Genomic DNA, 18,595 nt, shown 5'->3' with positions numbered 1-18,595 from the left:
CATAAGCTGAAAACTATCAAATATTGATTACAGAAATCAAAGAAGATCTAAATTAATGGAGACACACAGTGTTGTTCATGTATTTGGATGATTCAATATAGGAAAGATGTCACTTCTCCGCTAATTGATATACACATTTAGCACAATTCCTATCAAAATCCCAGAAAGATTTTTTGTAGATACAGATTTAAAAATTATATGGAAAGGCAAAGGAACTGAAGTAGCTGAAACAATTTTGAAGAATAAAGTGGGAAGAATCAGTCTAAATGACTTCAAGACATGTTGTATAGCTATAGTAATCAAGACTATGACAGAGGTACAGACACATAGATCAGTGGAACAGAGCAGAGAACCTAGAAGTCATCCCACAGAAATATGCTCAACCGATTTTTTTTCCCACCAAGACATGAAAACAATTTAATGGTTGAAAGATATGCTTTTCAACAAATGCTGCTGGAGTAATTGGACATCTATAGACAAAAAAACAAAACAAAACAAAAAACCTTGATCTAAGTCTCACATCTTATACAAAAATTAACTCAAAATGAATCACAAACTTAAAAATATAAAACTTTTAGAGAAAAAAGAAAATCTTAAGGATCTGGGGCTAGGTAAATCATTCTTCTTAAACTTTACACCAAAAGCACAATCCATAAAAGGAAACAATTGATCAAAATTTAAAACCTTTTGCTCTGTGAAAGACTCTGTGAAGATGAAAAGACAAGCTACAGAGTGGAAGAAAATACTTGCACACCTCATATCTGACAGATGACTAGTATTTAGAATATATAAGGAATATTTGAAACTCGACAGTAAAAACATCAAACCATCCAGTTAGAGAATGAGCAAAAAACATGAGGCATCTCAACAAAGAAGATATACACATGGCAGGTAAGCACGTGAAAAGACGTTCAACATCATTTCTCAATAGGAGAATATAAATTAAAGTCACAGTGAGATATTGCTATATCCTGTTGGAATGGTTAGAAATTTTTAAAAAGTGACAACACCAAATGTGGAGAACCAGATTATTCACTGATTGCTGATGGGAATGTAAAATGGTACAGCCACTCTGGAAACACAGTCTGGCAGTTTCTTAAAAACGAAATGTGCACCTGCCATATGACCGAACAATTGTACTCCTGGGCATTTGTCCAAGACAAATCAAATCTTATGTTTGCATAAAAACCTGTACATGAATGTTTTTAACAGTTTTATTCATAATCACCGAAAACTGGAACCCACCCAGATGTTCTTCATCAGGTGTATTGTTAAATTGTAGTACATCCATGCTATGGACTATATTACTCAACAATAAAAGGAAATAATGATACACACAAGCAACTTGGATGAATCTTAAAGGAATTACGTGAGTAAAAAAATGGCAGTACCAAAAGGTTACATACTGTATGACTTCATTTATATGACATTCTTCAAATGGCAAAATGATAGAAATAAAGATGGATGAGTGGTTGCCAGGGGCCAAGAAGAGAGGAAAGCAGGGAGGGGAGTAAGTTGTGGCTATAAAAGGTCAGCAGTAGAGTTCATTGTAGTGATGAAATTTTTCTGCATCTTGATTGTAATCAGTGCCAATATCTTGGTTCTGATATTGTACTATAGTTTTGTAATATGCTACGATTGAGGAAATTGGGTGACTGGTACATAGAATCGGTATTATTTCTCACAACTGCATGTGGTTCTACAATTATCCCAAAATTAAAAGTTTAATTTTAAAAGTCAAGATTTTTAGACTGCTGAATGATTCTATATTGCATGTAAAAATTTGTATCATTGTATTTATAACAACTGAAAAATATAGTTATGCTAAAAAAGATGTTAGAAGTTAACTATTGTGTTTCTTATGTTAGATTTATATAACAACTGAAATATATAGTTATATTTCAGTTATATATATAACTATATAACAACTGAAAAATATAGTTATACTAAAAAAGATGTTAGAAGTTAACTATTATGTTTATTATAATAAATTTAGTGATCACAAGAACATCAACAGTTATCTTTCTACTAGTCAATTAAAAATATACTCATTATTTTTGTAAATGGAAATTGGGCCAGCATACTTCAGCCAGGATAGAAATGAACAGCTCATTTGCCACATTTCATGGTGGGCCTTAAGAGTGATTGTTTCAGTCAAGGTTTGACAAAGGTATCAGGTAAGGTTTAGGTGTGACTCATTTCCCAAAAAAGGGTTGTACTTTTTTTTTTTTTTTTTTTTTTTTTTTTTTTGGTGACAGGGTCTTGTTCTGTTGCCCAGGTTGGAGTTGCCCAGATGGAGTGGCACCATCAAGGCTCACTGCAGCTTTGACCTCCTAGGCTCAAGTGATCCTCCCGCCTCAGCCTCCTGAGTAGCTGGGACTACAGGCATGGGTCACCACACCCAGCTAATTTTTTATTTTTTGTAGAGATGGAGTCTCCTTATGTTACCTGGGCTGGTCTTGTACTCCTGGACTCAAGCAGTCCTTCTGCCTTGGCCTCCCAAAGTACTGGGAAGCCAAGGTGTGAGCCACTGCACCTGGCCCCAGGGTTGTATTTTGATGACCTTGTTAAAAAATGCATCGGGAAGATTGACTATTTTAGATTTTTATTGGCCTGCATAGACTTCTGGTTATTGAGGCTCCAACAAACATGCTCAGTTTTACTAGAGCAAGAACCATCTCCTGACTGACCGTTCCAACTTCTTAGCAGAGCAAAACCTTTTTTAAAAAAACTTATTTTGTAGCAATCTGATTGCTAAAGCAAAAATATTTATAGACTTTAGACCTAAGGCAGAAAATAGTGGAGTTTTTACTCCAATATTACAGTCTTTTATTGAGAAGAAGCCTCTTAGCGGCATAAGTTCAAAGACAACTCATTTATAAAAAACTGATATTTATTTCACTTATTTTCTCATGTGGTTTATCCAAAAGATAAAATCGGGAGTCAGAACACGTTACCTTGAATCCCAGCCCCGTAACTAACTAGCTGCCTAACAAGTTACTTGACCTTGTTGAGTCTCAGTGTCTTCATCTGTATAATGGGTATTAAAACAGAGATTGAATATATTAAATGAGGCGACATATGGATGGAACACAAATGCTCATTTACTGTACGCTATTGCTCTACAAAAATATAATGTGTAAGAACAAATACAAGAGGAGTGTGTTGCCATTGCTAAACACTACTCCACTTCCAGAAACATGATATGAGTACCTATTATGTGCAAGGGGCTGAGCTGGGATGGGCTGCATGGAGTTCATAGTCAGGCAAAGAGACACAGAAAATTACAGTACAAGTTGGCCTGTGGTAAGTGTTAAAATAGACGTGTAAACAAGCTGTGGTGGGAGGAGAAAGCAGGGCAGAGTAGGGCATTCTGGGAGTTAAGACTTAAGGGTCTTTGTCAGCCCCCTCAAAAAGGGAAACAGATTTAGGTGGGGCTGTGTCGGGGTCAGGAGCATGCTTGCTAAAGCCAGCCAGCTTTGGTGTGAATCCCTGCTCTGCTGCGGCTGGCTGTATGGCCTAGGGCAAGCTACCATGCCTCTCACTGCCTCGGTTCCCTTGTTTGTCATATGGGTGGCTGGGAGGGTTGAGCTAACTCATAAAGCATTTGGTACTGTACCTGGTGTAATAGTAAGCCTTCAGCAAGTGCTTGTTATTATTTGTAGTACTAGTACTGGCTGCATTTGGAAACTTTCTGAAATACTTTCACATTTTGGGGATTTCAGGATGTCAGCTGTTACCTTATCAAGAATTAAAACAGGAGCCAAACAGTTTATACCAAAGTATCAGCTTTATTCATTGACAAAAGTTGGCTGGGAGGGGCTGATTTAGGTGGGCTGCCTGGTTCATCATTCTAGAGTTAAACATGTGCACCCAAAGGTAGCCCTGGACAACTGCGGCCAATCTCTCCGGGCAGGGCCCATGTAGGTGAACTCTCCACAGGCTGGGAAGACCAGGCTGTACTCTCAGGGTCTCTCTGGCAGGCAGATCCTAGAAGGGCAAAGTATACTGGCTCCCTTACCCAAGTCCACCCAAAGCAAGTGGTCAACAGAAGCCCTCACCTCACTGCTTGGGAGTGCTCTGAAGGACACAGGAAGGGAGTTTTACTCCCAACACAAACTTTCACACAAATTTAAATTTTGTTGCTTTTTCTTGATTTAGTGAAAGCCATTTAGAGCATGACAAGGGCCAGTAACATTAACTTTGATGCGGTATGCTTGCTTCCTTAAATAGATTAAGATCACTATCAACTTTTTTTGCACGTTCTCATAGGTTCTTGACATGTTTAGGAGTTGAGGGAGGGGATGTGAGGCGGTGAAAATAGTTGTGGCGCAAGTTGGGGCAGCTGAGACTCATCAACTGAAAAAGGTTACTTATCCACCCCAGGTACAATTATCTTAACTGATTTAACCCTGCCAACAATCTGCAAGGGAGGTGGTGCACTCGACATCTCCCATTTAGAGAAGAGGAGACTAAGATTCCAAGGTGGGTGTGTGGCTCGCCTGAGGTCCTGTGGCCAGTAAGTAGGTGCTGGAGCTGGGATTTCACTCTGGAGTGTGTTCTTTTAACCACTATGCCGACTTACCTCTCTGAGCCTCAGTTTGGCAGATGTTTTCTTAAGTCTTCTAATGAGGCCTAGATACCCCGAATCCTTCGGAGTTGGAAACTGGTAGGGTCCTGGCAGTCATCCCATAGACTCCCCTCATTTTATGTGTCGAAACTGAGGCCCAGAATGCAGGCATTAGGAAGCTCTGTATCATCAGCAAGAGCTGGCTTCCAGGCCTCCTGGCTTACAACTGTTCTCCTACGGCTTCCATCAGAATCACATTTAAGAAGAAAATGAAGCTGTGTGCATGTGTCTGAAATGGCTTATTTCAGGAGAGGGGCATGGTGCACCAGAGAAAACACAATAGGTATCAACTTAGAGACTTTTGAGTAAGCCTCCATTGACCTTCTCCCCCGCCACCCCCATACCAGGAACACTGAGGATTTCATGGCAGTAAGTAAAGAATTATGCGAGTTTAAAAGCAGATTATCATCTCACCCCTTTGCACCCTTTTTCAAGTTAGTTTCTAGTTCTAGTGGCAAAGGCCTATTGACAAGGAGTTATAACTCCCATATATGAGGTTTGTGTTAGGCTGTTCTCACGTTGCTATAAAGAAATACCTGAGACTGGGTAATTTGTAAAGAAAAGAGGTTTACTGGGCTCACAGTTCTGCAGGTTTAACAGGAAGCATGGTGCTGGGATCTGTGTGGCTTCTGGGGAGGCCTCAGGAAGCTAACAGTCATGGTGGAAAGCAAAGGAGATGCTGACGTCTCACATGGCCAGAGTGGGAGCAAGGCAGCGGGAGGTGCCATACACTGTTAAATAACCAGATCTCAAAAGAATTAATTCACTAGCTCGAAGACAGCGCCCAGCCGTGAGAGATCCACCCCCATGACCCAAACACCTCCCACCAAGCCCCACCTCCAACACTGAGGATTAGAATCCAACATGAGATTTAGAGGGGACAACGTCCAAACTATATCAAGGTTCAATTGCACAATTTGGTTCTGCAGTGGACAATATTTTCATAAAGATTTTATTGTGAATGTTTTTAGTTTTCAGTTTTTACTATCAATTTATAGACAAAGCATCCAAACATTAATTGTAGTTACAGAATGGAGGTTGGGAGGTAGAGAGGTGGAGAAAGGGTTAGTGGTATTGATTTCTTCAAAAAACCTGAAGACAGTTAAGAGATATTTAACATTTGAGGGGTCAAAATAGGTTTAGGGCTGTAGTTGAAACGGTTTAATGATAGAGGCGCCATGCTGAGGCAGTATAGCAGAGTTGTTATGGCCACAAATCCAGAGCCAGACTTCCAGGGTTTAACTACTTGCTCTGCCACCTTGAACTCAGCCAGATTACTTAAACTGTGCCTTGGTTTTCTCATCAAAACATGGGGCCAGTTATAGGTGTTTTTTCTGTTGTTGTTGTTTTGTTTTGTTTTGAGACAGAGTCTGGCTCTTGCCCAGGCTGGAGTGCTGTGTGTGATCTCGACTCACTGCAACCTCTGCCTCCCAAGTTCAAGTGATTTTCCTGCCTCAGCCTCCCAAGTAGGTGGGATTACAGGCTCCTGCCACCACGCCCAGCTAATGTTTTGTATTTGTAGTAGAGACAGGGTTTCACCGTGTTGGTCAGGCTGGTCTCGAACTCCTGACCTCAAGTGATCCACTTGCCTCGGCCTCCCAAAGTGCCGGGATTACAGGCGTGAGCCACTGCGCCCGGCCATAATAGTTTTTATCTTATAAGGTTGTTCTGAGAATAAAATGAGTTAATACAGTGCTTAGAAGAGTATCTGAAACATAAAAATCATGAGTGTTTTTTATGATGCAGCAGCTGCTGAAGGAAAACAAAAGAATTCAAAATTAGCATTTCAATCAGCAGAGATTGGGAAGAGGGAGGTGGTAGTTTGAGAGTTAATTTTCTCATCTTTTAAAATGGGAGGTTAATAGACACTTTAAAGTTGACAAATCAAGAAATGGAAGCATAACTCTCACAATGGAAGCAATTCTCAGAATTAAAAATAGATCTAGTTAAGTGTGGTTATTACTGGGGAATGAAGCTCTGGGAGACTTACTATTTTGAGTTTTTTATTACCATAAACATATACTACTTTTATTTATTATCAAATTTCTTGATGTGTAGTTAACAAATGATAAACCTCAAATATTTAAAATATGCAATTTGATAAGCTTTGACATAAATACACACATTTAAAGCCATCACCACAATTAAGGTAAACATATCCATCCTCCCAAAAAAAGACAAATTTAAGCTTCTTAGTCTGAATAGTCTGTGTTTAATAACTTATGTATAGACTTTGTATTTTAGCTATATCATCACTTAATTCAGATATCTTTTAATGACTTCAAAGATTATTTTAATGATAACACAGTGATTTTTTTGAATCCGTATCATGTGATCTTATGCATCCTGAGTGAAACCATAAAGCTAGTAAGAACCTCCAGTGATTCTTTTCTGATGATTTGTTTTCATAGCACATTTCAGTGGTCAGAAGATAGGATTTCAGACTTTGAAATGGGGAACAGAGATGGTTAAAATCTTCCCAGGCTATTACAACTATTTGCTTTTTAAAAATTCTGGCCATTCCCTCTGACCAGGGCTTTCTGAATGTGTATGCTGCATGTTCAATTAGGATTCACAGGCCTCAGGCACAACAAGAATATTGTTGCTAAAATCAGTGTCCCTGCTGAATAAAGCTGGGCTTTCCCTCCCCTCCGGGAACAGCCACTTACCTCTTCCCGCGTGGAGCCCCCCTTTAGCCATGCAGCTGGTGCTGGGGCGGGGAGCGGGCACCCTCCTCTCAGTAGTGACCACATCGGAGTCCCAAGTATGAATTGGAAATGTAATTTCAATAGAAAGCAGGTTAAGCTTTGCAGTTAACTCAGCTTTATGATACGATCAATGCAATATAGCTGAGCTGTGCTTGCTCTGGGTCCAAGGTCGGGATTTCTGTGGTTTTTTGGTTTTGTTTTCCTGGGCTGGTTTGGGCATATAACTGCCTTTTTTTTTTTTTTATCATTGGTTTTTTGGGGAAAATGCATTCAGTATTCCAAACGGAAACTAATAAACTTTTTGAACACAGCCTGTTCACAATAACTTGTAATAGCACTTGACAGAAGGGGTTTGCGTTTAAGGTAATGTAGTTAGTCTTAGCCTAAGGGCAACATGTTTCTCCAAATCATAGACTTCCCTGAAAATTATAGGACAAATGTGTTAGGATTGATCTGATATTGAATGAAACTTAGAGGGCAAATGTGTTAGGATTGATCTTGTTGGTTTTACTTAGAGGATTATGATGTGTCTTAGGGAATGGGCTGTTGAACTTAATGGCATCTTTCACAGGTCAATAGTAACATGTCCATGATGATGATATTCTGTATTTTAACTAACAGGTTTTCAGGAGGCCTGATATAAGGGTAAGGATATTTGGCTTTCAGCGGATGGGCCTCCTACTTGTGTGTGTCTGTGCTTTATCGAACACTTAGTCTATTTAATGTTCTTTACCTTCTCACTGGTTTTTATGAATCACTCAGATCAATTTGCTCTGCTGTGTTATAGCTTTAAGTGTTCACTAGAAACGCTTTATTTGTTACAATGTTTTTATGTGCAATAAAAGCCAATGTGTGTGAGGGCAGGATGCTAAAATTGTTACCAGTGTGCAATACTGACTTTTGTTGTACTACATGAATTATGACCGAATGGATATTTATGACTGGGGTTATAAGGCTGGGGCTACTGAGGTCTCTTTTAATCTTGTTTATTGTGTAATTCATGCTACATAATTTAGCAACTAAAAAAAAAAATTGGTTAGTTGGCTGTCCTATCTAAGTAAGATTTCAAGCCATGTTTGTGTTTGCATGTTGAATCCAAAAAAGCAGAAGTGCTAATCTTGAAGCTAAATTTAGCAAAATCAATCCCGGTTACTATTTTTTAAAATACAGATATAGTGGGTTACAGCTTATATTTTCCTCATGATTTTCCTTCCCTTTATTTCAGAATATTCATAAAGCAAGACAAAGATTGGTAATGTGCATGCATTTAACAGACATTGAAAATTAACCTATTTCTATTCAAGGAAAACAATGTGGATTTTGATAGTATAATAACTTCAGTTTAAAAGTTTTAATCTTATTGAAGCCAATAAAGTAGTACAAAAATAAGCAAGTTAAGTCTTGCTATTCTAGTTGGTTTTCCTTTGTTTAGTCTTGTTTTCATCATGTTTTCTTTTGCTTGTGGGAATCATTTTCTTTCACTGATTCACATTGTTAAATATTAGTGCTTGGCTTTACACTTGCATGAACTTTGAAATGTTGTATTTTTTGTTCATTGAGTTTTCTGTTTCTAAAAACTTAATTCTTCGATTTTCTTTATATTTAAAAAATGGAAATTTCAAAAAACTGGCTGCACTGAAAAATTACACTGCCTTGAAGTGTGCTAAACTATACCAACTGTGTACGAAATTCAATCTGATGATAAAATATAAAAGTACACTAAGGTGTTATTGTACTTTATTGACAAAAATGGAAGGTGGGAAATAGTAAATTCTTTTAAAGCTTTACTAGTTCTTCACTGGTTGCCTTTGTAAAAACAATAATCATTGCAACCAAAGTTTCATGAAGCAAAAATATATATAGGCTAAATTTTAATATTTTTAGCCTCAGAGACTTGATAGAATTTCAAAAAGAGATTACAATCTTGTCATCTTCAGTATTCATATTCTTTTTACCACCTGCTGAATAAAAAGCCCAATTTTAAAAGTTTCAAAAAATAATAGATTCTATAAAGAAATTAAGAACAGTATACCTTTAAAGAGATTGGAAAAAATTAAAGATGTGTAGCCTTTTAGCTGTTTCTTGGAAGTGCGTTGATACTGTAATTAGAAATATTTAATATGATATTGAGTTATAAATCACAGAATTTAATTAGCAATAAGCAATAAGAAACAGACATGTATATATATATGTGTGTGTGTATACACACACACATACACACACACACACACACACATATATATATATATATAATCTCCAGCATGTGATATATGCATGTGTGCAGTGGAATTGATCCCTGAGCAATGTAATATGAATACTTACTGTGTTTAAAATACATGTATATAAACTGCCTTTGTATTTTGGCTTGACTTTGCCCTTTACCAGGTTTCTGTGGTATGCTTTATTTTCTGTGAGCACATTATGTGCCTGTTATTTTGTTTCTTTGCCATAAGCTGTGTATTGCTTGGTTTTGAAAAGATAGTACATTCTTTGAAATCCGTGATGTTTGTTTGCTTTTCATTTTTCTATCCCAACACAAACACAGAATAGATACTCCATTTTAGGCTGAGGATGCTATAGATGGCCTACATGTTATTTCCTTAACTCCAAGGGGGAAAATGTTGTGATTTGCAAAGTCATGAAAGGTGTGTCGACTTTTACATGCTTACTGTCTCCTTAAAAAAGAAATTCTGTCCTTTCACCTGTCTGTTTGCACGTGTTTCTCTTTCTCCTCTTTGCCTTTTCTTGTCCATGCACCTGGTGCTGTGCAGGAGATTCAGGAAGAACACAATGGCTACCCTTCTGAAGCTGAAGCTGATCAGGTGGCAAGTTCTACGTGTTCATCTGTTTGTAGCTACAGATCGTGTATTTAGAAGCCATTTCATTCTAGACTTCTAGATAATAAGCAAAGCTTTCCAGATGCTTCTACCACAATAGTAGTGCCCTCCTGTCCAAGTCTGGTAGATTCCATATGACATTATTTGCAAAAATTGGTTTATCCAACATTTTGTCAACTAGAAATTTGTCTGTCTGTGTTTCTTGGTTTGCCCAGATAGGGTTATTGATGGGGTTAATGACCCTCCATCACAGTAGGATTCTGCAGTGCCTTTACATAGACATAGAGGGGACAGATACATATGCTAAGGGTGCTCCTTGAGGGTGCACACTTTGCTTTCTTCAAATATGCATGATCTATGCCCAACACAGTACCCGGTACCATGTAGATATTTGTGGAATTGGTACATATATTAATCAGAATACAAAATTATTCATAGGATATTCTTGAGTGCTTACTCTGCTCAGTACCTCTAGACCCTGTCTGGAGCCTTTTAAAGCTGCAGTACTTTCCCCAATGCTTATGTGAAAGAAAGAGAAGAGCAGCTCCAGGGGTGCGTGGCATGCCCCAGGTGCTCAGCTGCAACATTGTCCACCATCATCCAGCCCCACTCTCTTTTGGTGACCCTGGAAGCAACTTGAAGAGCCCAGTTTGAAAGCCACTGCTTTTGGCATGCAACCATTATATAAACTATCCACCTGGCGGCTTGGATTCAGGCTGAGGAGCAAAGTAGCGGAGAGGCCAGGGTTGTTGGGTGGGCTGGAGCCCTCAGGAACAAATTCAGGGAGCTGGCAGACTTCGGCTAGACCTTCAGGGTCACTGGAACAAAGTTGAGATGAGGTCATCAGAGGAATTCCCCAGCTGGGCAACACTTTGAGCCATGGCACCAAGAGGAATGGGTGTGTTTATGAAATCAAATTTAGTTCATAAGAATATTCCATCCTTTGATTGTGCTGAACATGGGTTGGATAAATCAAGGGTCAAATCATGTCCTGTGCAACCTTGTAGTTGCAGTAAAAGCTTAATGTAGCACAAGTGTGAGTCCCTTCTCCTAACAGCAGCTTCATAAAGGGAATCTACTATACTCACCAAAGCAAACAAAAAACCTCCAAGCTTTTAAAACTCTTCTCCTCTTGAGTTTCTATGCTAAAGCTAAATGTGTTTCTTTTACAAAAGGGATCTCCTACGGGGAAATCTGAAGCAATTGGGTCACTTCTTTGTTTTACTCCAATAGTTGCTCTTTTTTTGCCATTTAAAAAGCATGTCCCAGATTTATCAATTAGTGAGAGGTTTGCCTTACTGTGTCTCACTGACATATAAATGCACAGAAGTTTCAAGCCAAACTTGACATGACTATGGGAAGAGAAGAGAAATGCTTGATTTTCAGCTTCTATCTTGAGAGCATTGTGTATTCTTAAAATGGTCCTAATCACCTCTGTCTCCTATATGCAACATTTTATTAGCTAGTCCTGGATTGAGGACTTTAAAATGTTTGATGTGGCTTGCTCTAAATAGAGAACTCCTCCAGATTCAGTTGATTAAAGCAGCTTGCTTTAGTAATTATATTTCAAAATAATCTATTTTCACTTATTTTTAACATATAAGAAACTTAAGTCTGTATAATACATGGTAATATTTAGCCATTAAAATAGGCTTTAACAATGTAACATTTGAAGTAATTTAAAACTCTGATATTGATTAAAATAGCTTTCTCACTTCGTGAGATGCTATACAGTTAGTCACTAGTTCAGGCAATAAAGCAGACTTTCAAATTAAGGCTTCTAAGATTGGAGATCTTTTAGTGTTTCTAAAACCAGACATTTATAAGTATACCTGTTAGTTTATGCTTTATTGCAAAAATATATTTCCAAAACAGATGTGAGTATAAAAATGAATCCATTAATCATTCTCCACACCCTACCCTTAATGTGTTAACTTCCAAAAAGTTTTGGCTGAAAATGTCTTTAAAAACCAGTCTGGGCTAAAAATTTGAATTGAATTAACTGTTTGGAGGTAACAATGATTCCTAATCTATATTATTTTAACCATGCATCTTTCGATAAGGAGGAGGATGGACCATGTCATTTTGTGGTCCTGACCAACATTTAACATTGAAGTTGTTATTTATAGTTTGGCTTTCTTCCTTTTATAAAATTTGATGAAACTACTATGTGTAGTATTTCTAAATTGACCTTTGAGTCCTTTAATAAAACATAGTGAAATATTCTTGTAACTATGAAAATAATTACTATTTTGAATTTTCAATAACTTAGAATTATAAAAGACATTCATTTAAAAATATTTTGCTTTACAAAATTATGCTGAAAACTTAGTATTATTCGACCTATTTTCCACTGAACACTAGTGGCCTCCGATGTTAACAGGTGGAAAAAGCAGTCCCGGTCAAATAGGTATGAGAAATGCATTATGCTATAGCGCCCTCTTGCGGATTCGGTGTGCATTAACACACTAAAGATGTCTCACTAAAAAAAAGCAGATGAGGCCGGGTGCGGTGGCTCACGCCTGTAATCCCAGCACTTTGGGAGGCTGAGGTGGGCGGATCACGAGGTCAAGAGATCGAGACCATCCTGGCCAACAATGTGAAACCCCCCCGTCTCTACTAAAAGTACAAAAATTAGCCGGGCGTGGTGGCGTGCGCCTGTAGTCCCAGCTACTTGGGAGGCTGAGGCAGGAGAATTGCTTGAACCCGGGAGGCAGAGGTTGCAGTGAGCTGAGATTGTGCCACTGCACTCTAGCCTGGCGACAGAGCGAGACTCCATCTCAAAAAAAAGGAAAAAAAAAGCAGCTGAACTTGTTTTGCTTAACCCAGCATTTCCCAAACTTTTATTTATTTATTTATTTTTTAAGACCTATTCACATCTCTTGGGAAAGTAATGCTCTATGAAATACAGCTTTGGAATTGCTGGGGGTTTTGATCGCCTTATTCTTATTCATGACACATTATGTCAGAGATGCCAAGGAGAAAGTGACTGGTTTCCTTGGCAGCGTCTCACAGGGTGGCGGTACTTTGGAATAGGCCCCGAGTTCAGGCTTTGGTCCCTAGCTTTGTAGTTCAAGAACACCATTTTCTCACCTCCCCTCAATTATCTGGCACTATCCAACCAAGCTCACAAGGGACTGGCTACTGGGCTGCAGTGCCGATCTGCTAATTTAAAAACGTGGGCATGTATTTTTCTGGCCATCTCAGGTATCCTTTTCCTAGCATCATTGTAGCCAGGAAACCTAGTAAATCATTAGCAATTTTCTTGGTGAGTATGAAATTACTGCAAAGTGAATTGTCTTGAGACATGCCTGATGAAAACACCCTGCTCTGCAGCAGGGATTGGAATACTGTTGCCTGCCAGATGAGAGCACACTCTCTCATGGCCTGGATTGGGTGAACACTGACAACTTCACTCTTCGTGTCCCTGGTCATACGCTTTGTGCATGCATGTCCGTGTGCACGAGCACACACAGACACACACACACATAGCTGGGCTGCAGTACCAAAGCCTAGGCCTTTCCTTAGTTGTGTACTGTACCGAGACTATTCTCTGGTTATTTTCATTAGACTTCTGGCCTTCCCAAACTTTCTCATAGGCTGGGTCATTTCTACAGTTAGCTAAGCACCTATAGCTCATGTTGGTTTTATTTGTATTAGTTTCATGCTCAGAAGGTAACCTTTTTCTGGCCTTATTTGCAAATTCTAGAGACACCTTTTAACAGCTATCTGTGTAGTGATTACAGTATCTTTCTGTCATGTCAAGCCATTTCCGTATTAATGCTTCCTAACTGTGAAATTTAAATATGTTGTAACAATTTGCTAGAATATGCAGCATGGTGTCTTGTGATGCTAAGCTTTTAAATTGTCTTGGAAGGGGTTGGGTGGTTATTTTGCACGCTTCTGTAGCCTTATAGTGACATCACAGAACACCAAAATTCTTCACAGGTATACAGAAAGTGAGATTTACTCCTGTTTGGTGTTTTTTTTTTTTTTTTTGCCAGGCTCTAAGGGATGGAAATAAGCTGGCACAGATGGAAGAGGCTCCACTTTTCCCAGGAGAATCAATTAAAGCCATTGGTAAGTTTAGTGTGTACACTTGGCTTGTTGAGATCCATAAAATGAAATGGCACTTAATTTGCGAGTGGAGGCGATGTGTGTGCTGGATATCAGCCAGACCAACTTAATTAGGGGACAAATGGACTAGATCTATTCATCCTCATTAGTGTCATTATGACTTAAGAGATAGAAGACTGCAGAGGATCCTGTTAAGTTCCAATTGAGTATTTGATGGCATTCCCAACAGAAGAGGGGCCTGACTCTTCCTGGTGAACTGAAAGCTGATTAGACACTCAGTGTAATGTCAGTTCACTGCTTTGTTGGAATCCTTCAGTATAAGGAAAATTTATCAGTAGGAGATCTATATCATGTTTTAATAACAGTTTTGAGAACTCAGCAAAGAAATTTTACTGGTTTATCAGATCCCAAAAAGTACAATTTTGGTGCATGTCAAGAGCTTGTGTTGCCATCCTGGCTTTTAAAGGTGATGGCATGAGGGCTCCCATATCTCTCCATGGTGTATAGCCAGGCCTTTCAGGGAGTAGTTGATTGTGCCATGGGTGGATGGGAGGGGCAGCTGGATGCGACCAGTTCATCTCATCACTTGGTTGGGTTGGACAGTCTGGTTTTCTAGACTGTTTCCTTCTTCCATCATGGCTTTCTCCCAAAGAGGCGCACTCAGTCTCAGAGTATAGTCATCTTGTGCCAAGAATATTTGAGTAGCGGGGCTCTCTCACCAGATCCTCCAATCAATTATTGCTGCTGAATATCCTAATCTGTGTCTGTGGACCATGCTTATCTTGTCCTTGGTTTTGAAATTCTTTATTCCCTTGGGTTCTAGGACTTCATTCTATCCTGGCAGTCCTCTGGCCTCTTTGTTCCTTCTCTGGGCATCCTTCTAGCTCTGCCCTCATACTGTTTTCTTAATGATCTGTTTAAAATGCAGAGGTAATTATGTCATGCCCCTGCTTCTTCTTCAGACAGTAAACAACACAGGTGTAAAATGTAAAATGTGAAGAGGTTGTTTTTCACTTTAGTTTTATAATTTGTCAGTGAGTCAAAGAAAAGATTAGAGCTCATGTAGGTGATTGATAACTTTGCACATCAGATACATATTTTGAATGGGCAGGGAGCGTTATAAAAGCTTGGATCGCAAGCTCACAGTTGTTGTAGTAAGAAGAGAAGGCTTCAGTGGATTTAGCTGCGGTCCTGGTGCTCTTTCTCTCCCATTTTCTTTTCCTTTCACTCTGGAAACAGAGCTCAGAGAGAGAGAAACTCCTGCCTGGCCCCACTCCAATACGAATTATTGGAAATATCTTAGTGTTAGATCTTAAGGACATCTGCAAATCCTTAAGTGATGTAAGTATGCTTTATGCTCCTCTGGTGGCTTGCAAAGGGTAAGTAAATTGACCTTCTACTTTTTAATAAAATATATTCCTGGAGGCAAACTATTAAAATAGGTCATTGTGAAGTAAAGTATGCCGTCTAGAGTATTACTTCAGTTTGTCATTGTCAGAATGTGAAGAGTTTTGACACAGTGTACACCTGAGAAACCATCATCACAGTCAAGTTAACAAACATATCAAGACACATAATTGTCAGATTCACCAAAGTTGAAATGAAGGAAAAAATGTTAAGGGCAGCCAGAGAGAAAGGTCGGGTTACCCACAAAGGGAAGCCCATCACACTAACAGCTGATCTCTCGGCAGAAACTCTACATGCCAGAAGAGAGTGGGGGCCGATATTCAACATTCTTAAAGAAAAGAATTTTCAAGCCAGAATTTCATATCCAGCCAAACTAGGCTTCATAAGTGAAGGAGAAATAAAATACTTTACAGACAAGCAAACGCTGAGTGATTTTGTCACCACCAGGCCTGCCCTACAAGAGCTCCTGAAGGAAGCACTAAACATGAAAAGGAACAACCGGTACCAGCCCCTGCAAAAACATGCCAAATTGTAAAGACCATCGTCGAGGCTAGGAAGAAACTGCATCAACTAACAAGCAAAATAACCAACTAACATCATAATGACAGGATCAGATTCACACATAACAATATTAACTTTAAATGTAAATGGGCTAAATGCTCCAATTAAAAGACACAGACTGGCAAACTGGATAAGGAGTCAGGACCCATCAGTGTGCTGTATTCAGGAAACCCATCTCACATGCAGAGACACACATAGACTCAAAATAAAGGGATGGAGGAAGATCTGTCAAGCAAATGGAAAACAAAAAAAGGCAGGGGTTGCAATCCTAGTCTCTGATAAAATAGACTTTAAACCAACAAAGATCAAAAGAGACAAAGAAGGCCATTACATAATGGTAAAGGGATCAATTCAACAAGAAGAGCTAACTATCCTAAATATATATGCACCCAACACAGGAGCACCCAGATTCATAAAGCAAGTCCTGAGTGACTTACAAAGGGACTTAAACTCCCACACAATAATAATGGGAGATTTTAACACCCCACTGTCAACATTAGACAGATCAACGAGACAGAAAGTTAACAAGGATATCCAGGAATTGAACTCAGCTCTGCACAACGTGGACCTAATAGACATCTACAGAACTCTCCACCCCAAATCAACAGAATATACATTTTTTTCAGCACCACACCACACCTATTCCAAAATTGACCACCTAGTTGGAAGTAAAGCTCTCCTCAGCAAATGTAAAAGAACAGAAATTATAACAAACTGTCTCTCAGACCACAGTGCAATCAAACTAGAACTCAGGATTAAGAAACTCACTCAAAACCGCTCAACTACACGGAAACTGAACAACCTGCTCCTGAATGACTATTGGGTACATAATGAAATGAAGGCAGAAATAAAGATGTTCTTTGAAACCAACGAGAACAAAGACACAACATACCAGAATCTCTGGGACACATTCAAAGCAGTGTGTAGAGGGAAATTTATAGCACTAAATGCCCACAAGAGAAAGCAGGAAAGATCCAAAATTGACACCCTAACATCACAATGAAAAGAACTAGAAAAGCAAGAGCAAACACATTCAAAAGCTAGCAGACGGCTAGAAATAACTAAAATCAGAGCAGAACTGAAGGAAATAGAGACACAAAAAACCCTTCAAAAAATTAATGAATCCAGGAGCTGGTTTGTTGAAAAGATCAACAAAATTGATAGACCGCTAGCAAGACTAATAAAGAAGAACAGAGAGAAGAATCAAATAGATGCAATAAAAAATGAAAAAGGGGATATCACCACCAATCCCACAGAAATACAATCTACCATCAGAGAATACTACAAACACCTCTATGCAAATAAACTAGAAAACCTAGAAGAAATGGATAAATTCCTCGACACATACACCCTCCCAAGACTAAACCAGGAAGAAGTTGAATCTCTGAATAGACCAATAACAGGATCTGAAACTGTGGCAATAATCAATAGCTTACCAACTAAAAAGAGTCCAGGACCTGATGGATTCACAGCCGAATTCTACCAGAGGTACAAGGAGGAACTGGTACCATTCCTTCTGAAACTATTCCAATTGATAGAAAAAGAGGGAATCCTCCCTAACACATTTTATGAAGCCAGCATCGTCCTGATACCAAAGCCTGGCAGAGACATAACCAAAAAAGAGAATTTCAGACCAGTATCCTTGATGAACATTGATGCAAAAATCCTCAATAAAATACTGGCAAACCGAATCCAGCAGCACATCAAAAAGCTTATACACCATGCATGGAATACTATGCAGCCATAAAAAATGATGAGTTCGTGTCCTTTGTAGGGACATGGATGAAACTGGAAAACATCATTCTCAGTAAACTATCGCAAGGACAAAAAACCAAACACCGAATGTTCTCACTCATAGGTGGGAATTGAACAGTGAGAACTCATGGACACAGGAAGGGGAACATCACACTCCGGGGACTGTTGTGGGGTGGGGGGAGGGGGGAGGGACAGCATTAGGAGATACACCTAATGCTAAATGACGAGTTAATGGGTGCAGGAAATCAACATGGCACATGGATACATATGTAACAAACCTGCACATTGTGCACATGTACCCTAAAACCCTAAAGTATAATTTAAAAAAAAAAAAACTTACACACCATGATCGAGTGGGCTTCGTCCCTGGGATGCAAGGCTGGTTCAACATACGCAAATCAATAAATGTAATCCAGCATATAAACAGAACCAAAGACAAAAACCACATGATTATCTCAATAGATGCAGAAAAGGCCTTTGACAAAATTCAACAACGCTTCATGCTAAAAACTCTTAATAAATTAGGTATTGATGGGATGTATCTCAAAATAATAAGAGCTATCTACGACAAACCCACAGCCAATATCATACTGAATGGGCAAAAACTGGAAGCATTCCCT

General features: G+C 39.0%; 1 protein-coding gene across 8 annotated transcripts in view; it reads left to right on the top strand.

Annotated features, from left to right (window-relative positions):
- The window catches only part of MTMR1 (myotubularin related protein 1), a 76,085-nt gene that overhangs the window by 13,109 nt on the left and 44,381 nt on the right, over positions 1-18,595 (top strand). For 2 of the 8 annotated variants that reach the window (XM_032757780.2, XM_058441584.1), the window contains 2 exons: positions 10,110-10,160; positions 14,180-14,255. In XM_032757780.2, coding sequence (XP_032613671.1) covers positions 10,110-10,160; positions 14,180-14,255 — 127 coding nt within the window. Of the gene's footprint in view, positions 1-7,959; positions 7,984-10,109; positions 10,164-14,179; positions 14,256-18,595 lie in introns of all 8 variants that reach the window. The other 6 variants (XM_032757784.2, XM_058441585.1, XM_032757779.2 and 3 more) reach the window with 5 other exon arrangements.

The sequence above is a fragment of the Hylobates moloch genome, unplaced genomic scaffold (assembly GCF_009828535.3).
Source record: "Hylobates moloch isolate HMO894 unplaced genomic scaffold, HMol_V3 SCAFFOLD_7, whole genome shotgun sequence".
Lineage (NCBI taxonomy): Eukaryota > Metazoa > Chordata > Mammalia > Primates > Hylobatidae > Hylobates > Hylobates moloch.
Note: the sequence above shows the minus strand (reverse complement) of the source record. Positions and strands in the feature narration are given on the sequence as shown.